General features: G+C 40.9%; 1 protein-coding gene across 1 annotated transcript in view; it reads right to left on the minus strand.

Moving 5' to 3' along the window:
* Positions 1-24,406, minus strand: part of BRDT (bromodomain testis associated) — a 32,207-nt gene continuing 7,801 nt past the window's right edge. The window contains 15 exon segments of the mRNA XM_027838079.1: positions 1-80; positions 1,523-1,679; positions 3,239-3,441; positions 5,010-5,101; positions 5,209-5,332; positions 6,328-6,431; positions 7,461-7,581; positions 9,378-9,410; positions 9,412-9,440; positions 19,053-19,217; positions 19,491-19,780; positions 19,887-20,065; positions 20,763-20,951; positions 21,520-21,648; positions 23,950-24,303. Of these exon segments, the coding sequence (XP_027693880.1) occupies positions 12-80; positions 1,523-1,679; positions 3,239-3,441; positions 5,010-5,101; positions 5,209-5,332; positions 6,328-6,431; positions 7,461-7,581; positions 9,378-9,410; positions 9,412-9,440; positions 19,053-19,217; positions 19,491-19,780; positions 19,887-20,065; positions 20,763-20,951; positions 21,520-21,648; positions 23,950-24,303 (2,238 nt within the window). The 3' untranslated portion in view covers positions 1-11.

Consider the following 24,406-nt stretch of genomic DNA (forward strand, 5'->3'; position numbering starts at 1 on the left):
GAGTGTTAAACTTAATCAAGGGTCTCCTCAAAGGTCATCATAATGTCGCTTTGCAGGTTCATATCGATGGTGCTGGCCATCTGTGGAAAAAGGAAGAGAAACGAAACAGATACTGAGAACTAGGATGCAAGGAGTCATTGTGGCACAAGAAAATTTTAATCCCTTCAGAGTTAACTGTCATAAAACTTTCATCTTTTCCATTTTACCAGAAGCAGTTTATTAGTGCAACCTTACTTTTCTGAGCAGTTAAGATACTAGATTAAATTTTTACTCCCCTTTGCACATAAGAAGAAAACACTGTAAATTTTAACAAAACGTGCTTTCTTTTTGTTGTTCAAATGGGTTTTATAAAGATCAGATGCTTGTTCTGGTAAAGCAGCTCCTGAGTTTAGCAGGAAATCACAAGGAAGCATCTGGTAGATTAGGACTCCTCTAGCCACATGAAGACAATGGCCGAGTTAGAATAGTGCAGGTGGCGCCTGAGCGTTGTCCTGTATAATTGAGTACGGTTATTAAACATCACCCAAGCGATGCAGAGATAAGACTTTCCAATACCTTAAGGAGGACCAAATCTTCAAATCTGAAAACACCCATCCAAACATCCAGAACAACCACAATAGTCTTCAAATAGTCAAGAAAACAGCTGATGGACACTGAAGACCTGGTCTGAAGATGATGCCCAGCGTGAGATGACACTGGATTTGGGGATCTCACTGGTTGGCAGTGATCACAGGCTGGAAAGCTCCAGGAGAGAATACAGCTGCCTCAGCAGAGAGAAGGGACCTGCCCTGGCCTGGGCATGTGCTCCAGCCTAGTCTGGAGGTTCCTGACCTCCCCCATTCCCCTAAAACGTCCCTTTTTGAGGGTCGCCCAATGCTCCCAGGTGGTGTGTCCTTCAAACACCTGAGTGTGATCGCTCTCATGTCTTCTCGAGACCAAACACTCTGGACACCTCAGCTGACCTTCATATGTTATTACACTAAAACCTTCTGTTGAAGCAGAAGGGTAGGCTCTCCCCTGGCCCTGTGCAGACACAGCAATGGTTGCAACGGGGGTCCCTAACAACCCTTTGTAAACCGTCTGCACCACTATTTAACTTTGGGTACACTGGTACACTTCCTGAGAGACCTTGGTCAAATAACCAAAAACCGACGTGCAAGCAAAGGCACCAAAACATGGTTTTGCCACAAATCAAACCAGGGGAAAATAAAGAAGAAAAAAAATGACGAAGAGTGAAGCCTGGAAAGGCAGAGAGTGGCGAGCACGTTTTCACACGCACACAGCCAACTCAGCCATTCTGACACAGCAAAGAAAGGTGGGAGCCAGAGGGAGGCAGGGAGAGCAGCAACTTAGGGTCTCAAAGACTGGGCATCAGGGGAGAGAATGTAGAGTGTGACCTTGGCCTGAACCCGAGGAACCAGAGGCCCAGGGATGGTGGGCAAGGCAGGGTGTGGCCCTGGGCCGCTGGCCTTTATGTCACCGGATGCTGTGAGTCCTGTGGTGCTGGGAAGGTTTTACTTACGGCTTCCCTTCTCCTCCGCTCTTGCTCTCTCTTTCTTGCCAAATTCCGATCTTTGATAAGCCAACAATCTTCTTGAACTTCCAATGGCGCCTGATGAGGTTTTTGTGTTTCAGGATAACATTCATCTTGAATTTTATTTGCATTCTTGTCAAAGTCCCTTTAAAAATCAGTTTTGTTTCATCAGAAAATACTAAAAGCTATGCAAGGGCCTTATTGCCTGGCTAATATATTTAAAGCTTATAAAAGAGCTACTAATGGGGCAGCTAGGTGGTGCAGTGGATAGAGCACCGGCCCTGGAGTCAGGAGGACCCGAGTTCAAATCTGGCCTCAGACACATAGCACTCACTAGCTGTGTGACTCTGGGCAAGTCACTCAACCCCAACTGCCTCACAAACAAAAAAAAGATCTACTAAGCTGTGTTACTTTAAGACACAAGGTATTATTTTGAAAACTCAACACTGCAAAATCAGTAATTTTTATTAAAAAAAAAAGTTAAGGGGTGTGTGTGTGTGTTGTGTGTGTGTGTGTGTGTGTGTGTACCCACACAACTCCACTGTATTCTATTCTTCAGAAAAAGCTATGAGAGCTTCAGAACAAAAGCCCATGGAAAGGTGGTTCCCAAATAAGACCCATGTGTCCTCCTTACAGCAGTGATGAGGCGGCTTTATGTGTTGGCATTAAATCCATCACTGCAGAGTTATGTGGCTCCTATGGATGTAAAATGGACACAAGGGGAGAATAATGCCTCAGAAAAAGGGGGGCTCTCCATTCCATCAAAATACCAATTCCAAATGAGAAAGGCTAGGTCAAAGTCAGGAGACATCAGCAGAGGGCTAAAAATATGAGTTATTCAGAATTCTGAGGACAGTACACGTGCCGATGAATCACTGAACCAAACCGGCCCCTGTGCTATTATTAACTCAAGCTGACATTCCAACTCTGTGCCTGGGCACAGGCCCTTGACCTCCTAAGACTGAATTCAGATGATCCCCCTCGTCGTCAGCATTCTCTCCATCCTTATCCGGAGACATCTTTGGTTCCCCCATGTACATCTACACTCCGTGACAGTGGAGGCTTTGATGTACTATCTTCATATCCCCAGCACCTAGCCTTGCACACGTGCACATTTGTTCAGACGTGTCCACTTCTTTGTGACTGCCCTCCCCCTCCCCCTTTGGAGTTCTCTTGGCAAAGATACTGGAATGGTTTGCCAGTTCCTTCTCCATTTCATTTTACAGATGAGGAACTGAGGCAAACAGGGGTAAGTGACTCGCCCAGGGTCACACAGCCAGGAAGTCTCTGAGGCCAGATTTGAACTTGGATCTTTCTGACTCCAAGCTGGGGGCTCCATGCACTACAGAGCCACCCAGCTGTCCTGCCTGGCACACAGTAGGTAATTAATGTTCAATTGAGAAAGAAATCTGATCCATTTCAAGTTACTACTTTTTTGGGGGGGGTTAGGCAATGGGGTTAAGTGACTTGCCCAGGGTCACACAGCTAGTTCAGGGTTATGTGTCTGAGGCCGCATTTGAACTCAGGTCCTCCTGAATCCAGGGTTGGTGCTCTATTCACTGCGCCAAGTTATTATTTTTGAAGAGCCCTTATATGATTAAAATATGGAGTATCTATTCAAACTACAATGTGAATAAAAAGGCTGAAGTAAAGACTATTTGGTACATTTCAAGCCAATGCCCAACAATCTCACGAATCTCATACGTCTGATCTGGGTGGGTTTTTGATTCCTCTGGCTTCTGATTCAGCTGCATCCTTATCAGCTCCTGTGTTCGGGTCCCCACTTCCTTTTCCATGGCTGCTTTTTTGAACTGCCTGAAGAGACCATCTGATGATTTTGGTAACACTGTAGTTGTGACTGTTTTGCCCAAATTTGTCCAACAGTCCACATTTCTGATCTTTATATCCTAAAAGAAATATTTAATTGTTAGTACACCTAAGATAAGAAAGAAAGGCATTAACTGGAGGGGAAAAAAATCTTTGCATCCAATATCTTAAGGTAAGGGTTGGACAGCTTAGATATATGATCAACAGAAACATTCACAGACACTTTCCCCCTTAATAGATACAGTCCTCAAAAGAAATGCAAGTTCCTACAACAAAAAAGAGTACTCCCCATTACTAATAACAGAAGAAGAGCTCGGTCCATAAAAATGCCCACCAATCTCCATTTCCTGCTTCTCAGTGATATTAAGGACAAATATTTACATTTCCAATTTGGAACGGTTTTCACTTGGTCAGGTAGGTTTTTGATTGAAGAATTAAATAGATTAAAAGAAGAGTTCATTTTTAAAAATTTGTTATACACCAAAGTTATGGGTTGTTGGGTTTTGTTTGTGAGTGCGGGTGAGGGTGAAGGGGACGGGAATAGAGGAAAAGGTTTGGACCTGACCCCCTATGTCTGGGTACAGGAGTCCCAAGGGAGGAAGCCTCTCTGACGATGCGGATCACGCCCTCCTTGCCTGAGGCTCTGACCAATGGGACAGAGGCAGGATCTGAACCCGAGTCAGCAGGTCAGGATGAAATTCATTAAGATCAGTAAGAAATGCTGGATTCCACTGTTCAAAGTAACTCGGCCAAATTCGTTTTGCTGTGTGCACAGTCACTGAGCTCTGTCAGCTTTGCACATCAAGTGGCCCATGTTTCTTTCCTTCCTAAGAACTAGCTCAACAACTGTAAAGAACTTGCTGGGTGGGTCAACATTATCAACAGTTCATTAGGTCCAGTAAGAAGTACAGAAGGGCCGATGTGGTCAAGTTATAGCCAACAGGTATCTGAGGAGCGCTGCCACGCTGTTATAAAAAATCGTTCTAAGCCCAGATCATGTGGTAGTTAAGTGAGGTTAAGGAACACACAGCATGGCGCACCGGGCATTGGCAGGGGGAACTTGGCTTTGAATTCAGCTGCTGCTGCTCTCGCTCTGTAACTCTGGACAAGTCACTTACCCTCACCCGTAAAAGGAGGAGGTTGGAGACCTTTCCAACTCTAAACCCTAGGACTGACTGTTAGGTCAAGTTCAGCTAACAGCAGCACTGCCTAAAGAAAATAACTTTCGGGATAAGGTTAAATCGAAGAATAAAACGGATCCGGGCTATATTTTCCAAGAAAATAGTAGGATTAAGTGCTAGGAACTGCTATGCAGAGCAGTGGGGAAAATACAACACTATACAAATGTTATCTTCACATTCACGTTTCATGAAATGTATTTCATACACAAAAGCTCCATTATTGTGGAATCCAAAAACAGCATAACTGATGGGCAAATTTAGAAAAACCAGGTAACTAGAAATGCACAAGGCCTGTTAAAGGCATTTTGAACAGTTAAGAGGTTTGAGGTCGAGGACACACACGACCGAACAGAAAAGGTCCACAGAAAGCTCTTAAAGACAACCTCACTATCCTCTGGACATTTCATATGTAGTCACTGTATAAACCTCCCCCAAAAGAAGAGCCAAACAGAAATAAACACTCTTACCCTCTTAACAGGAGTGGAAAGTTCAGGCTCCGGCACACCCGTGCCCACGCCGGTCGGACGCAGTACGTTAGTGATGGGCTCTCCAGGCTCCCCTACAACACAAATGCACATTTCAGATTTGGGCACCGTGGCACAGTGGAACAAACACTTAATTTGGAGTCAGAGGACTTGGGCTCAAATCATGGCTATTCACACTCACTTTCCACTTTTTTCACAGGCTTAGAATCACTTCCTTCCCACATCGTGTTTAGAAGAGGGGCTGATTTTCCAGCCCTTGCTACAGACACGGCCTCATCTTTTCTGTCACCACTTAATGAAATATTCTGGGGGAAAAAAAACATACCAAGGTAGTTCAGTGATGCTGTGAATCAAACAATTGGATCATACTAGATTGTGGAACTCAGTCACAGCTCAGTTTCTCAAATCGTTTTCATTATTCAAAGATTTTTTAAAAAAACAAATACTCTCAGTTCTAACAGGAAATAATGTTGTGTGGTGCCAGTCCCTCCCAGTAAATGCTTTTACTGTCTTAGTTTCAGTATCTAATTTTAAGTTCAAGTTTAATCTCAAATTTTACAATTATGTTAAATGAAACCAAAGAACGTGATTGATCACATCAGTATAGTGTATGAAATTATGGCTCTGCTAGCAGCCAGCTGGTCAACACTAATAAGTGAGTACACAGATATACCAAACACTCTTGTGATACTTTCAGAAATGAGGATGATAAAACACAGATGAAACAAAAGAGTGGGTTTTCAATTTAAAACCTATGCAGCCTTGGGCAAGTCACTTTACAAAAGCCTGGGCTTCAAGTGCAAAACCAGGGGTTGGACTAAACCTTGAAGGCGAAGTCTTCCATTTCTAAATTTGTGATCTTACCACAGAACGATAACATCTTTTTTTTTTTTAAAGGCGGCCTATTAAAATCCTAGAACAAAACACCTATTTTAATTTTCAGAAGAGCAAAGAGCAGAGCAGTCTTAGAAATCATCTCCCCCTGCCCTCTTCTTGCAGGCAAGGATTAGAGATTGGCCAAAGGCTGGCCAGCTGGCCTAGAAGCCCGGCCCTGGCATCCCACCCCCACTCACGGGTGCTTCCCATCAGACCCCACTGTCTGCCCTTCTGAGAAATAGTATTTAGAAAGAGAACTCATGATCCTAAATGGAACCAGGTGGGAATTACAATTACTCATTTCTACAGACCTTCTGGTCCATTCAAAGCCAACTCAAAGACCAACCTGACAAAATGGATTGGACACTTTTAGAAGCAGTCTTTTAAATGTCCAAATTCTCCTTGGTACAGTAAAAAGAGTTACCTCTGAAACGATGAGAATGGGGTTGATGGGATCAAAAGTGAGGACATTTGGGGCATTCTGCAGCAGAGAAGTAACATTTACCGGGGATATAATTTCAGGAAGACCTAAAAATTGAGAACAATGTTAGTACCACAAATAAGGAATAAAAGACTTTTCCCCCTCATTGATTGCAATACTAAACATATACGCATGAAATAACAGAGCATCTAAAAAATTCTCAGATGAAAAGTTAAATGAGTTTACAGGGACAAATACAGACAATAAAACTATCAAAGCAGGGTACTGCGATTTACCCCTCTCAGACCTGGATAAGTGAACAACAAAAACAAACAAAACCTCTGGAGAATATTGGATAGGAAGAAAAAGGAGGGCGCGGCACCTGAACAAAAACTGTCCATGTATTAAGGGCATAAAACCTACAAACAAAAGCAGAGAAGTTAAACACAGTAAATACATCTTTTAAAGACCACAATCAATTGGAGATTAAATTGCTATTTAATCATTCAGTCATGTCTGACTCTTCATGACCCATTTGGGGTTTTCTTGGTAGATACTGGTTTGCCATTTCCTTTTTCAGCTCATTTTACAGATGAGCAGCTGAGGCAAACAGGGTCAAGTGACTTGCCCAGTGTCTGAGGCCAGACTTGAACTCACGAAGATGAGTCTTCTTGAGTTTAGGCCCAGCACTCTATCTACCGGGCCACCTGTAACTTAATGTTAAAGAATGGATGGGTTAAAGAACAAATCAAAGAAGCAATTTCAGTAATGAAAATGACAACAATCAGACAATATACCAAATTTTTTGAAATGCAGCCAAAGAGGTACTTAAGGGAAAATTTATCTCTCTAAACGCTTTTATCAGTGTAAAAAAAGAGAGATCAACAAACTGGATATGACACTAAAAAAATAACAAATTAAAAACCTGCAAATTAATCGAAATAGAAATACCAAAAAATCAGAGAGATAACAAAACAAAACAAAAACCCCCCAAATAATTAATAAAGTTTTCTCGATAACATTATTGTACCATCATTTAATCATTAATAATTTTAACATAATTTAATCTTTTAATATACATATATAAATTTACTATTCACAATTTCTCAAATGACATTTTAATTTTTAATTCGTACTTTAGAGAGATATGCTAATTTGTGCTGATGGAAGGCTTTGCAAAGTCTGTAATTGTTGAGGTTCTTGGCGATTCTTAAGAGCTAAGAGATCTTGATTTGACACCCTACAGGAAGTCAAAGTCTGAAAACCAAGAATAGTATTAGAAAAATAATCCCTTCTCAGAGAAGAATATTTGCTAGAGAACAATTTAAATGATTAAACGCTATTTAAGTTTTCCTCTCATATGAGACTACAAGCTATAATAAATCAAATCTGTTATAAATACAGATATATATGTAAAAGCATATAAGTATAATATAAAATACGTATGCACAAATTCCATCATCAATATTAATCTTTGGTATCGCTTATGAAAAATTACAGGGATATAAGATAAAAATGCATTCATTAACAAATAAGTCAGATTGTGTATTTTCAAATGAATCCTTTATGTCCCTAAATAAATAATATACTTATTTGAAGGACTGCCTTTCAAGGTGGCTAAAGTTCCACACATATTGCCACCACCTCCTCCTCCTCCTCCTCCTCCCCCCCTACTCCATCACCATCCCCAACCCCACCCGCCAATTTCATTGCTTAGGACAACAAAAAGTATTGTCCAGCTCGACCATCCATGTTATTCAGGAGGCTTAACTCTGGGTATTTTAAAAATAAGACTTCTTTCACTGAGGATAACTGAAAGATGTGTCACAGACTCTCAAGATAAAATCCCCAAAAGATTCTGAGCCATGGAAGCTTCACTGGAAAAAACACATAACCCCCTTAAGGGACCTCTTTGAAAAGGTCACTTTCAGAGATACATCTTCTAATTAAAAAAAAAAAAATCACACATTTATACGTACTTACAGTCTTACTCAGCTCCCATGACCTAGTCGTCTATACCACTTCACTCGAGTATTCCCCCACATTCATATCCACAGACCACTTCCAATGCCGTTAAGGCTCAGTATTTTCCCAAGCGACTGTATTACCGCTCTCCTAGCTCCACTCTCTTGCCGTCTGGAGCCTTCAGTGGACCAGATCACCTTACGATGTTCTCCTCCCCTCTACCCAATCCCTTGTTCCTATGTCCTCTAGTTGCTCGAGCTTTGCCCAACCACAACTCAGCATTATTCCCACCCACATCCTGTTCCTAGCAGCACACGACGCTGAATGGAGCTGAAGGAAAGCAGGTGCCCTTGGTAACTGGGTCCATAGGAATTCTGGTCACCTGATCAGAACTGGGCCCTTGCTGCCACAAAGTGCTCCTTCTACTCCCACTTCATTCTTTGTCCCACTCACCTTAGTGACTGTTTCACCAGACTCTTCTTAGGCCTCTTGCCTCAGGCAAAGGGAAAAGCCAGTCTTCCCTCCTCTTCTACTCTAGGTCTCTGGAGAGGTGGTCCTTTTCCTCCCCCAGGCCAACCTCTTTTCACTCTTGGGTCCCCATCCCTACCCCCTTCACTAGCGGATTGCTCTCAGCATTATCAATCTTCTGGCTCTTACTTCAATCTCACTTTGCCTGCTGGTTCTTTCCTCATTGCTCACAAACACAAACAAGTCTTCGTCAATGCTTCAAAAATTCCACTAGATTTTACCAACCCTCCATCATCCTATAGCCTCTTCTCAACCCTCATCCTTCTTGACCCCTTTGCAACATCTGACACTACTGACCACTCTCCTTTGATTAACCTCAAAGTCCCAAGTAAGCAACTTGAGGTGGGATTCGAACCCAGGACTTCCTGACTCCAAATATAGAGCTCTACCTGCTATACCAAACTGTTACTGAATCTGTCCTGGGCAGCAAGGGAAGGCATTGTGCAAGAAAATAGGCTTGAGTTGCCTAGGTTTTTAATTAGGCATAGACTAGAGACTTCAAACTACATTCTCAGTATTAAGAGAGGTTAACATTCTGAATTACTTTACAATCCACTTACCTTCATTTTTCCTTTGGAAGGGGAACCACTCTCTTATGATTCCAGTTAACATGGGGAATGTTTCTGCAAATGTACATAAATCCGTTTCTCAGTATTTATTAGTTTAGAAGGCGACAGCATTCATTGCAGGTTACTCTATATCCCATAATTTGTATTTATAGAAACTGGATTACTGAAGTCTGATTTGAAGGTAATTAACTTAAAACGCAACTTCTGACTTAAGAGACTTTTATAGAGCATTTCTTACACTCTTTTACCATTAGTAAAGTTTCTAGTCATTGAAAAAAAAAAAAACCCAAACACTCATTTCTAGTTAAACCATCAGCCCGCCCCCATCTACCTAGGATCAGATTTAGTACTAGAAGGGACCTAAGATCACCTAGTCTAACCCCCTTGTTTTCCAGATGAAGAAACGGATACCCAGAATCATTCAGTGATCTGCATAAAGTCCCGGGACAGCAACTCCGGTCCAACTTCAAATCCAGCCTTCTTCTCCCTGCACCATCCTGACTCTCTGGTGGGATCGAGGCATGTCACTCAGTGAAAAACACAGGAAAAGAACTTTACCTCTGTGACGAGGCTACTCTAAGATTTAGGACAAATCTCCAGCTACATAGCTGCTTGAGAGAAACTCCTTACAAATGACTGAGGGCCCTAAAGAGTCACCCCTTGTTGCCCTGCCAAAAACGTTGTTGTGACGTTGCTCGGGAAGAAAGGAGGCGTCTGGAGGTGAGGACGGCTATGAACCTGAAGAGAGCAGTACACATGTACACATACCTCCCCCCCCCCCAACCAAAGTGCTCACCTCTGTCTGACTGTTCCAGAGCTTTCATGGTAGCTAAGTCTAGTCCTTATCATCAATATTTGTCTGGCTTAACCATCCTAATTTCAATAATTACTTGCTGCCTCTTGAAATGACATCATTTTCCACTGGATGTGTTACTGTCCTTCCCTCTCCTAAAATATTTGATGCTAGATGTTGTTAAAATTGCCACACAACAAAATTATGTTCCAGTTGACAAAGTATTATCTAAATGCCACATGACTAACAGTACTGTTTATTCAGGAGTTTGGGAACAGTGGTGGAAAAAAGGGAAGTATATTAATCTATCCAATTAGGGGAGAAAATTCTATACGACCCTAGCTTAAAACAAATGATTAATCTGACAACTTGGGTCTCTCTATACATACATATATATACACATACATGTATATTACATATATGGATACACACCTCACAACCTACATAAATGATTAAGACTTTAGCCAAATGTTCTTACAAGGCTACTATTCAGTCAGCATTCTGATACAGTTCTTAGAAATAATTAAAATTAAATGTAAACATTAAGTGACTATACTGTTCAAAATGAAGACTGTCTATAGCTCCAACTGATATGCTGTTAATTTACAAAGCTGTCCCACCATGTTGGATACATCCAAGAGTGTATCCACAGATACTGTGGATGGGCTGTGAACTGTTCAGAATCAAATAGGAGGTGGTGAGCTGGGTGGACTGCCTTTGGAAAATTGCCCAGGGGCAGCATCACAGAATTTTTAATAATTCCAAACTTCTAGTTGGCACCAGAGCTTCTCTCTTAAAAGTCAACACTCTTCTGGTGCTGCAGTCAGATACGGGTTTGTAAGGCATTAAAGTTGTAGGGTGTCGCTCAAAAGACAAGTCAAGGGCCTTCTGGCAGGTTCTAATATACCACCATCCCCAAAGGTGTACAGGCACACTGTAGGTAGTATCACTGGGGAGAATTAAGACTGAAAAGGTAATGGAGTAGATGGGCAGCTCACATGCTCCACTGATAGTGGTGCAGGATGGTTATGAGGAAAGGCTCCCAATGCTTGTTTGGGGAAGGTCCAGCGAAGCAGCATTCATGGCAGGACAGAGTTGAGAGCGGCTCAATATGAAAGGGCAGGGATGGCTTATCATCTGCTGCACCCTGGGTAGAGGAAGGACCCAGAAGACGACCACAGGGGTGACACACTGTGCCAGGGATACCAAGTAGAACAATCACTCTATTTTAGAGTAAGATTTACAAAGCATTTCCCTCACAACAGCCCTGTGAGGTAGGTAGTACAAGTATCATCATGCTTATGGTCACCTGGCAGGTAGGTTTCAGAGACAAGATCTAAACTCTACCCATCCCCTAGGACATTAACTTTAAGGAACTTATTTTCTCACATGGTTGGGGGAAAGTGACTAGCCTACACACAGATAAATGTGTGTTTTATATTAAGGTAGACTGTAAAGAGAATAAAAAAATACATAAAAAACCCAAACTAGGGGATTTAGGGAGATTTTAAAAGGTAGAAATGAGGAGGTAGTACAAGTGATTTTTTTTTTCTGTTAAAGAGAAATATCTTCAGACCTGGAAGAATAGGACAAAAGTGTCCGCCAAGAAGCTGATAGTAAGATATGTAACTATTTAGAGAACTTGGCTGCTCTGGATAAACTCACATAACTTAGTCCAGGCAAATAGTATCCTCAGGATTAAAAGAACTGGCAGATGCGATGACTGGAAGAAATACTACAGGACTGAGAAAGGGCTAATATTGTCCCGATTCCTAACAAAGATGGACTGAACGAGCACAGTGAGTCTGATTTTTATTTCTGGCAACATTTTAGAATCTATTGAAAAAGGAGGATGAACGAATATAGAAAAGGAAGCAGTTACGCTAAGAAACAGCATGCTTTCTTAAAGCACAGGTCACACCAGTATAACTGATAGAATTATTTAAGAAGCAGATGGGGAAGGCTGTACATTGGTAATGAAGCATTTGATAAAATCTCTAATGTCTTTTTTGTGTAAAAGATTGTTAAGACATAAGCTGGAAAGTAATATAAATAGATGGATTTGGAACTGGTTGAATGCTTAGTCTGAATTGTCTAATAGCTTGACGTATCTCTCTAGAGAGAAGTCCATACTAGACTGCTCTAGAAAACTGGGCTTAGCATTGCACTGTTTAAATTTTTATCAATGACTAACAAAAACATAGATGCTATGCCTATCAAACATGCAATAACAAAGCTGGGAGAGAGGTAAAATGCTGGATGACGAGAATCAAAGTAACTGACGCGTTAGAAAACTTAATCAAATCTATTAAAATGAAATTTAATAGTCATAAGTCTTAGACGTGGACTCCAAGTAGAAGCTAGAACAGACATTGTAGACAGTATCCTATCTGGAAAAACAGCTGAGGGTTTTACTGGGATGCAACCTCAATGAGTGAACATTACAATATGCTAAGGAAAAAAAAAAATCAAATGCCACCTTTGGTTAATGTGATAGTAATTACTATATATTAACCCCCATCAGACTTCATTCGGATTATTGTGATTCCTTCTGGCCATCATAGTTTATGGAAGATATCGAGGAATTGGAGCATGCAGACAAAGGCAAACAAAAGTGATGGTTTTCATATGAAGATGGGTTCAAAAAACTAGAAACATTTAACCTAGAGAAGATTAGAAGTGGTAAGGAGGGAGACATATTAGCTGTCCTGAAAGGAAGTGGACATACTTTCTATGCTTAGTCCCCCAGTGTAGAAGTTATATAGAACGGCAAGTTTAGAAGTGGAGCAAGGAAAAACAATGATGATGATCCCAAAATGGAATGGGCCGCCTTGGAAGGGAATGTCTTCATCTGTAAAATAAGATATGCTGTAGAGAACAGTCCTTTTTCAGATCTGGTTTAGATCAAATGGTCATGTGCTTCTCTTCAAATAATCTGATCACAAGGCTGTTAATATTTAAATTTCCTGACTGATAGATGTATTGTAAAACTCTAAACAAATATTAAGAAATACCACCAGTTACCAACGGACACAAATCACAACATGAAATTTTATTTAAAAAACTATAACAAACCTTAGCAGAAGGGCACCAGGGCCCAGGCCTATTCTCATTACCATTTCTCAAAGTGCCAACTCTAACATATTGCCTTTGTTTCATCTTCGTCCTTTTTTCACCTCTCTGCAGCTTTTGACACAGTCGACCCCCTTTCCCGGATAGCATTTGCTCTCTTGGTTTTTGTGAGACTGCTCTCCTACCTGACTACTTTTTATCCATCTTCTTTGCTGGATCCTTCTCCAAGGTCATGCCTAATACCAGTGGCTGTCTCCGAAGGCTTGATCCTGGCCCCTTTCCTCTTCTCCTTCCTTCCTATCTTGCTTGGTGGGTGATCTCCTTGGCTCCCATGGATTTGAAGATCATCTCTATGCAGATGATTCTCAGCCCTACCCTCTTTTTTTGACTTCCAGTCTCACATTTCCAATTGACTAGAGAATGCCTCAAACTCAACATGTCCTAAACTGACCTTCTCTTCCCCCCTAAATCCTTCTTCATCCCAACTTCCAGCTCCTGTTGAGGGCACCACCATCCTCACAAGTGAAGGTGGTCCTCCCCCTGGCCCATTTATCCAATCTGTTGCTAAATCTCACTGTTTCTACCTTTACGACACCTCTTGTACGTGGTCCTTTCTGTCCTCACTGCTGACAAACTGGCACAGGCCTTCTACCCCTTCCCACCATGACTATTCTGCAATGGCAGAACTGATGGGCCTCCCTGCCTAGAGCCAAGGCATCTCCCTACCGCGGAGGTCTGGCCATGCTACTCCCCTTCAGCCCAGCCTCCTTTCAAAAGCGGCCCCCTCTTCTCTTGGGCTCCCCGCTCCCTCGGTTGCCTTGCGTATATACCTTACACACAAGCTTCCACCTCCTCACTCTGACTCGGGGCCTTTTTAGTAGCTGTGCTGCTCCCCCAAGGCCTGAAATGGGCTCTCCTGCTCACCTCCACCTGACTGCTTTCAAGATTCTCCTCCTGGTCCAGTCCCCTCCATTTTTGGATTCACCTCCCACTTAGGCTACATCTTGGGTGTACTTAGTTGCCTGTACATACTTTATTTCCCACGTTAGAATGTGAGCTCTGAGGGCACAGACTATTTGTCTGCCTTTCTTTCTACCCCCAGAGCTTAGCACAGTGGCTGGCATACAGTAAGCACTTAATAAAGGCTTTCTGTGACTGGATTCAGGCACAGTAATAAAAATATACACGTTAGATCCCTATATCCTTCCTGTTCACCTATCTTACCTGGCCCCCAAGCTCCCAAATAAGGGATATTCCAAAACCTAGAAATGGATTGAGTATGTCATTGAAACCTTCTCTTCCAAGGGACCTATTAGTGAACAAGAAAGTAATTAGCCATTAAAACTAAGTCCTAGTTTCTCAAAGAATAGATGGAGATATTTCATATTTTATTTAGTCACTATGAAACAAAAGTTGAGGGCTTCATAAAATTGATTTCTTAGCTCACAGCTCTGAAATGAAGTCAACCTCAAAATGGAGGAAGGGATTTAAAAATATTCATTTTAAGTTTTGACTACACAGAATACTTTTCCTGATAAATTAAAACCTTGACGATATCTGTGGTCGCAGCATGCCTTATTTTATTGAAAAAAAGGGATCATCACGAATGGGCAGAAAAGTGGCACTAAAAAATACACGATACAGCTATTTTCTTACACGGCACAAGCTGGTCTTATCTGTGATAAAGTTATATACCCTTGATTACCCTGGCTTAAATACAATTTTCTTCACACCCTCCTTTTTGGTTGTTTATTCAAGAGGAAATATACTGCTGGCAATTTTCTTCTCCATTTTTCTCATTTAAACATGTGAACTGACCCTGTGACTAAAGAAGGGGCTCGACGTGAGGCTTCAGGTAAAAGCACGACCTCGTTGATCAAAGTGATGGCGTCCCGTTGAGTATTACTCCATGAATGTAACCACCCACAGTAGGTCAGGTTAGGTTTCACATTCCCTCATTTTGTCTCATACCAGACTCTCTTCTTAGGTGCCCATGGCAGAGGTACCAAACTCTGGTCCTCCCAAAACTCCCTACAAGCAACCCCAATCAGGTAAAAATGTGACTGGGAAATATTTAACAAAAATTTTTTAAAACAAATCAATTCAACATAGATAACGTTAATTTGTGGTTGTCTGAGTCAAGAGTCAGCTGACAGTTTTGAGTTTTAGCCTCTGCACCGGACAAGCCTCAGCCCCCACAGAAGCCAGCACTGCTCAGATGTGATGCTTGCGCCTTCACATAAGCGTGGATGGCTGATCTCGACTCTGATACTTAATGACACACTTATTTACATTGGGAATCGTTCTATAGATAGAGCATTATGCTATGACTACCCCTCTTTTGGCTTGATGTGAATCTCACCTTGTTAATGACATCTAATTAGTTTAATGGAAAGGGTTAAGTACACTTAGGTAGTTATCCTGCCCTCCTCAAACTCACCAACATTTCACTGGTACCTTACCCGTATATTGGAGGGCTTTAACTGTTGTGTCTCATGGGCCCCTTTTGGCAGTCTGAAGAAGTCTACAGACTCCTCAGCTGTTGCCCACATTCATTACTGAAGGAAATGCTAAAGCTAGAAGTTACCTAAAGATGTACTTGGATATGGGAAAAAAAAATCATAGACCTCACCCTCCCAGGTTGACAGACGTCTTATCTTGGCTGAAATCTTTCTACAAAAGACTTCAAACAGAAACTAGAGTATTTTGAAGTGCTTTTCCCATTTCTGTGAACTGTTTCCCTCACGGATCAATGTCAAAACATCTTTATTTTTCAGGTCTACATATGTTTTCAAATGTTATAGGAGTCTTTCTTCAAGTCAAAATTCCCCAATTTTAATCTATGTTAATATGGAAGTGAAAAGCTCAAATTTTAAAGTTTATGCCAGATGGAAACCATTTAAATAAAGACAATGTGATGATACACATACAGTAACAGAATACAAAAGCCAGTCTAAGATTTGTAACATCAAACCTTCAGAGAGAATATAATTGGGTTGTGTCATTCTAATACTAAGTTATCATCCAAAAGTCCATCTTGTTTTCCTCCCATGATGCAGATACAACCCATCCGTGCTTGTCCATGCCCCATGTCCCATGTCCTCCCATAAATCCTGGGGGTGAAGGGGTGGAGGCCACTCACATCAAGGGTGCAAGGATACCATGAGAGCAAAGAGGTTACTGGTTCTCCTTTTATCTTGCTGGCAGACCAAACCACTTGTTTTTCCAACCAAGTATTTCTGATGCCAGAGAACGATGATGCAAAATGAAATTATTCTGTTAAGCACATTCGTGGATTGTTATTCCTATGGAAATCCTTCATTTCTCTGCAATTTGTACTCTGGGGAAAGTCATTAAATGTCCTTTGGTGTTGATGTGTTCGATTTTTAACGTTTACTATGACCATTCATAAGAAATGATTAGGAACACACCTCCTTGCTTGCTCCTGAAAAGATATCTGCCCATTAAGGACTCTTTACAAATAAAAAAAAAAAAACATGGTGTTTTCTAAGCTACACCACAGAACTGGAAGTCTCTTTTCATAGGAGTCCTTTTCTTATATCTACCTCTGGATGATTTCACTGGGTTCAAGTCTAGAACAGAAAAAAGGGCATCCCTGCCTTCCTTACTGGTTTCACATTGCTTCATTTGAACAAACAGAAAATTTAACCATACCTTTTCCATTAAAGGTCACCTTCCAACTTATCAAAAGAGTTTCATATGTGCAAGTAGACAGAGGAGTTTTGGGGCTTATTTACCTTCTAGGTATACACACACATGCATATATACATACACACATGTCTTTCAAAAAAAACTTAAGTATCTTGCCAATCTCAAAACTGGATATAAAAGAACTGTGGTATTGTTTTGTGACGTGACCAATTGTGGACACACCATGCCGGCACTAACCTGAAGTATTAATTTTTAAAAAAGCAGAAATTCAGAAGCACCAAATTATATACAATCCTTGAGCAACGTAAATTCATTTTTAAAAATTACTGAAAATAGGTGAGATATAACTGGAGAGCAAACTAGAAAACGAACACCCAAACAGACTCAATTCAAGATGACAAAGATGGGTACTTCCATTACTGAGAATGCACAGTCAAGGCTGCCGATAGTGAGCACACCTCTGTAAGCTACCTGCACACAGGAGGAAAGAGTGTCAGGCCACGACTTCCAATTTCACTGGTGTAGGGAATTCTCAAGGAGGAAACACCCTCTTTCCTCCAAAGCAAACAGGCACTATTTCCGGGATTTACTGCCTTAGTGAGCTGCTGGGGTCCCCGCAGAATTTAAGTGACTTGCTCTAAAGTCAAGGAGGTGCCAAGAGACTGGATCATACACTATAACGTGCTACAATTTTGTTTATTTTGAAAGAACAATAGTCCACATAATAATTGTCATTTCAAATAAGTCAGCTACTAAAAAACCCGTAAGTACACGCTGAGTCTTTGCATATGAAGACCACCACTTTTTTAAGAACCAAAGTACTTTTTAAAAAAGCAGCTGAAAGATACAGATTTTTGCAGTTTGTCAAAATTATAACATGGAGTTTTTAAAGCTTACACCTAAAGAAAAGACAGAGCAATTTACCTCGTCAGTTCACAAGCTCTTTATTGGATGAAAAATTACAAAGAGTAAAGTACAATTTTAAAATATTAAATGCAATTTAGATTTTTGTGAAGGTTGCTTTTTGTTTAAAAAAGTCAAATGGGGGAGGGGAGAGTCTTACAATATCAATGGATTCCAAATTTTTTTTTGACTGTTTAGCATGACAAATTTTAACTAGAGTTCAAAATGTATATAATACTCTATAAAACTGCAATATAAAGTCATCACAATATAATTGAGGAATGTGAAATTCAGAAGTCAGTACTATATAAACAAACAAAATAATGTCTAAAAGTGAAATAGTTACTGCAAGCCAGTTGGCAGAATTCTTCCAAATAGCAAGAATTTTTAATGTGACAGTATCATATTATGAACTAGGGCTCAGCCTTGATTCTACTTGGTATGTAATTCATTTATGAACAAAGAAAAAGAAAACTTCCAATGCTTAAAAAAAAAAAATACCCCACATTCTTAACTTTAACCTCTGGCCAATACGTTTATTGAAATTTTTGCCAACTCATTAATTTTGTGGCAGTGATTGTGAGTGAACGGTAAGACTATCTTCTAAAGCAAAAAGCCCAATGAATGAGGCATGAGTTACTTCTCTTGACAGAATTTTCAACTGTCTCAAATTTAACTGTATGAGGTAACAGATTTAGCACAAGTGAGAATTTGACATTTGAAGTGCACAACCATTTTGCTATACTTTGAATAAAAAAGGGAAGTCTAATTAGAAGGAATAGCAGGAATGGTTGGGTTCTCAATTCAAAACAATAATTCAATTCAGAATGAAGTATCCCACAACGGGAAATATATTTTACAACCCTGCTATCCATGATAAACCAGATTACAGTCACTGTAATGGGAGATGCCTTTAGTGACCCTTTATTTTTGTGATAAGCTAGTGCAGATCTAACCATTTTTAAATGTTCTGCTAAGCAGTTGTCCCTGTTTTGGTCAACTTAGTTCTCTCTTGGATGTTACAAGTCTATCAGAGACTTAGACTAAGTTCACATACTTCAAAGGCAGGAAGATGAGCCTGGGATGGAAAACAAGGTGAATGGATCTGGCAGTACAAATCGAAGCTTCCTGTTAGATGCAACAAACATTCCTTAAAGAGAACAGTTCTAGCCTTTCAAGGAACAGATGTGCCACCTACACAGAGAGACTGAAAAAGGGTGGCTAACCTGAATCGGAATCACTGCTATCGGAAGAGCTCGAGTTGCTGCTGCTGCTGCTGCCCGAGCCCGAGGAGCTGCTGCCATCACCGTCGCCGCCGCCGCCGCTACTGCTGCTGCTCTCGCTCAGACGCGTGGCCCCTCCTTCGGCTTTGGACAATTGAGTTTTCTCAGCTGGAAAACAGGGGGAGAGATAACCTAGCAGCAGAATTAAGGGGCCGCATCAACACTTTCAAACAGTCACCTACATTTTGTTTGGTGGTTTCTAGAATTTAACTGGTTACTGACATCCAGTAACCGCTTTTCCAACTCCTGTTTTTTCTGTGAATGAAGCTCTTCTTTGGATTCCATTATTTTCTCAGCTGCATGATTTAGGACAAAAAGTGAGCATGACCAAAACCAAAGCTAATACCAGTTGGACTGCTGCTAAACTGCAGAGCTACGTACCATGAAGCTTCCTGGGTCTCTTTCTCAGACAGACCATGACGTATTTTTCCAGTTCTCTCAGGGTTGATGCTTTTAGTATTTCAAAATCAATTTCTATCTCATCAGGATTAGAATTCCTTAAAGATGGTTCTCTTGACTCTATTATATGGACGACTCGCCCAAGTTTGTCTCCGGGGAGTTTGTTTATATCCAAGCTTAATTGCCTTTTCTCGTCATAATTCATAGGCTTAGCATCATCTTCATCCTCAGATTTATACGCCAACACTGGTTGTTTGGCCTGTTTTGGCTGACTGTAACAAATTTTACTTAGTTTAGTAAGCTCAGATAAATTCTGCAAAATATATGAGTATATGAGAAGAGAATTATGTGAACAAATAAGCATGTGAAAAAATTCACCTGGTTTTCAGCTTTTTCTTCAGTTTTATTTGCTTCAATTTTTTCCTCTGACTTTCATCTTCGTTGATAAATTTCTTTTTTTCTTTCTTCTTCCCTTTTTTAGATTTCTCATTCTTTTTCTTTAGCTTATGGTAAGGCACTTGAGACAGAACTTGTAGTTGCTGATGCACAGCTTTAAGCTAATAAAGAGAAACAGTTAACACTTTGAATTATACGTTAAGGACAATTATAAAAAATGAAGGGGTTGCAAATTCATATACATTATCTTAAATAAACTTTAGACCCTCATATTCCCTTGAAGTCTGCACATTTGATTTTATTAATTCATTATCCTAAGTAACTCCCTTTCCTTTAAATATAAATTGTCTCCAACTTTCAGACATGAAATAAAAAGACAGACCAAAGACACAAGAAATTTAAATTCAAAAACAGATTCAGCATTTGCCCAACAGACTAAAAAATTTCCAAAATAAGCATGCATTAAGTCTATAATTTTAACCATAAAACAGGTTATAACTAGCAGTTCACTAAGGAAATGTTTTGGGGTTTTGTTTTGTTTTTTTTTAACTTGAAACTACGTTCACACTACATAATTTTAGCTTGAAACTACATTCGTCCACAGGACATTTCAGAAACGTCTCGTAACTGCTTAAAATCAGACATCACTCAATGTAGCTAGCAACATGAAATTTCTCAACATAAAGATTTTTTTTTGTTAAAATAAGTATCAACCATTTCGAATTTCTTTGACTGTTTACCTAAACCACAAATCATCACCTGGCTAATTTAACTGAAGAAAACACGCTCACGGTACACAAACACGACGGTGCTGACCTGGCCTAACCATGGCGTGGGGCAGGGCAGTTGCTGACATACCTGCTCCTGAAGCTTGGCAAGGCGCTGCACTCGTTCATCGGGTGACTTTTCAGAAGAGTTGTCCTCAGAGGAAGCATCACTACTACTTTCTCTACAAAAAGCTTTTGCTACATCCTTTTTAATGTAACATATAGGCATTCTTTCAATGGGTTCATCTGGGATCTTAGCAAACTGCATCTCAAAAACATCCTAAAAAATAAATACATAAAACAACCTACAAAACCTGTCTACTTTATATTTCATAACAGAGCAACACTGCTGCTGAGGAATGACGCTCTGCAGACACTGTCAATAGTAGGCACACAACAGGCATAGGGAATATGTTCCAGCTCCAGCACTTCTCCCCTCAGGGTAACTCCTTCCTCTCTGATCCTGGGAGACTGAATTCCGGTGATCTTGAACCATTCAGGGGGTTCTTCTCGTCTCTCCTGAAAGTGTCTCCTGCTCAATAGAATGAAAACTAGCACAATACACCGGGGGCTACCCTCCTCTTGCTCCTGGGAAGCAATCACACAAACCACTGAACACAGACCTGCACGAGTGAACCACACAAGAACACCTGCACGTGCAGGTGTCCTCAGCCACACCGAGGAACCCTTTATTAAAAGGGACTTTAGTCAGTAAAACCTTAAAGTGCTAAACTGCACTATCCAAACTCTTTGGGAAAGATGCATCAATATTAGTTACAAAAGTCATATAAACATAGACTATATTCTTAAAATGAAACAAAAGAGAAAAATCTGAAGTAACATCTCACCTGAAGGGTTCTTGCCATTGCTACCACTTCATGATCAGGTGGGTTATACTTGTAGCAATTCATAAACATTAACCGAACATCTGCAGCAAATTCATGTGCGTCCTTATATTCTCGGTTGTCCATTTTTTTCTGTTAAAAATATTCGAGTTTACTTAAAGCTCCAAAAGGATCCTAGCACAAGACACGTCCATAATTCATGCTTCCCAGCAGTAATGCACATCTAGCAATGCTATTCTGGCACACCATTTCCCCTCCCTCCCCTCAAGCGTCCAAGGACAGCACCACATTCGTTTAAAGTCCATGTGCTCCAAGGTACAAACATTTCTCCACAGGAGGCAGGGAGCTAGCCACACAGCATCAGACCACTGCACTGGAACATTGTTCCAACTGAAAAAGAAAGACTTTAAACCAGATGACCCAACATCCAGAATAAACTATCCGGGACGAGGATGTGCACATAATGCTAACGTGATACAATGTGAATAGTTGCCTGAGAGAAGGCAAGACTGCCCCAGCCCCCTTACATACCTATGCCAGCAAAATGCAGAAATCTGCCCCAAACCTAATAAAGTCTAAGATATCCAGAAATAAACTAGAGTCAAAGACCTCATCCAGCAAGAAGACGAGTAGTGGCAGGAAAGGGAGCCTCGATATTCCGCCCTCTCAGCTTGAAAGGTCCAAAGGAGCCTATCTTGGAGGTGACCCAGTGCAGGACCAAACAGGACAGACCACCCCACCCCAAAACACCACAGCAGGCAGAGCCCAGCTGAGGCACAAAGCACCAGTCAAGAATTACAATGGAAGAGGTGAGTAAATAGACACTAACAAGGCCAAAAAATGACTGCAAACCTAGAAATGCCCCAAAAGAGAACTGCAAGCACAAACTAAAAGGAAAAGTGATGGACTGCACAAGAACCCACATAAATGTCCGGAAGAACATGAAGCAAGGGTTTAAAAAAATGGAATGAGACAACGTGGCCAACCTTATCAAGGAAATGGAGTCCCTGAAAACCAGAAGAGACTAAACGATCAGTGACTCCAAAGAGAGCAGCACCAATAGAAGATGTCAGGTCTCGAAACCATAAACAAAAAGAATCCATCCTGGCCTCCTAAAAGGAAGCCCAAGAAGAAAAGCCCCAGTAATCCTGCAGCCAAAAGCTCAGAATACAGCAGGCATCCTGAAAAAGAAACAGTTCCAATAGCAAGGAATCCCAGTGAAGCTCACTTAAGACATGACAGCTTCCACTCTAAACAACATCTTAGACTACAACATCCCAAAGGCTAAAGAGACAGTCTTTCAAGCCAGAATCCCTCACCCCGCAAAGCTAGACCAGAGCCCGGTAGGAACTCTGGAATGCACAGTCCAGAGATGCTTAGAAAGGTCCCTCTGAGTAACTGAAAGAACTGTGCACTCATGCTGTCTTAATATTCTAAGGGGAAAGAAATAAGCATTCCTCCAGAATCTTAATGACTGTAAAGGACATTGGGAAAGCTGAACAAGAAAAGCGGGTCTAGAAAGAACTGGTTCTGTTCTGAGGGTCTAGGAAAAGAAAGAAGGTAAAAGAAATACTCGGTATAGAGAGGAGGAAGGGAACAGAACTGGCTATTTTCCGTAATTGGGATTCATGGGAACATGACTATGAGAACAGAGAAGAGATGGGGGAAATAGGCCTCAAAGGAACGTCATTCTCGTCCAAAGTGGACAAAGGAAGGGTGAATGTGATGACCACAGAAACGTGGCCGAACTCAACACGGAACCAAGCAAACGCTGGTGGAGGGGGCAGACGTAAGAGGGAGGAGAAAACTCAGGAAGGAATAGTTGCAAACAATCTTCCAGGGCTTGAAGAGAGATTAAAAGGAGAAAAAAGAAGAACAAAGAATTATAATTTAAAGGGGGTCTCTCTTAAGTGGGGAATGCCTGAACAAAGTGTGGAATATAAGTGTAACAGACTATCATTATGCCATATTAAAGGAGGATAGGGACCATTTTAGAGAATCCTTGCTGCTATGAAAATGATAAAGAGTGACACAAGCAGAGCCAGGAGAACATCTGGGCAAGGCCAGCATCTCTGAAGAAAGTGATGCCCAGAGGCCCTAGGAGGAAACAGTCCTTTGGACAGCAGTGACGGGACTCGAGATGCAGACACATTCACTCCTGGACTTGGGCGGATTCCTCGTTCTGAACAATGGTCCATCTTTTCTAACAGTTCTGTCCAAGACCACCACAAAACCCCATCACTACAGATTAAATACAGGCACAACACTTTGTGATCAGTGATTGGGAATACATTATGAAACAGATGAACTCCACAAAGTTTGGGATTCATAAAGCTACAACAATGAAACAAAAGTTGATATAAAACCTTAACCTATTGACACAAGGACGTCAAAGGGCCATTAATTAGGTAAACAGAAGACAAAACCACTTACTTTAATCGTTCCAAGGTCCATTGGATTTTTAACAACATCATAGTAATTATGGAGTCCTAAAGCAGTCACATCAACTGGTTTATAAAAAGGCCAAGCATATGCTACGTGTTTCTTTGCAAACATTTCTTTAACAATCTCATTACAATATTTTAACTGCTCAGTTAATTGGGGACTTTTCACAACTTTATATTGTTGCTGAGAATCTGGTACAATATTCTTCACTACTTTTTCTTTCAAAAGTGGTATTTTAGCAGATTTGTGTTCAACTGGAGTTGGTGAAGATTCACTACTAGCTGTAACTATGGAAGTTGTAGGGGTTGTGGTATCTGCTTTCCTTTTCACTCCCTTTTTAACCTAGAAGAAAATCCATAATTTAAACAATTACTCAGAGCGCTTAATTCTTCAGAACTTACAGAAAATATCGGTTAATGAAAAATTAGACAATAATTCTAACAGT

The sequence above is a fragment of the Vombatus ursinus genome, unplaced genomic scaffold, assembly GCF_900497805.2.
Source record: "Vombatus ursinus unplaced genomic scaffold, bare-nosed wombat genome assembly UNPS02014825.1, whole genome shotgun sequence".
NCBI lineage: Eukaryota > Metazoa > Chordata > Mammalia > Diprotodontia > Vombatidae > Vombatus > Vombatus ursinus.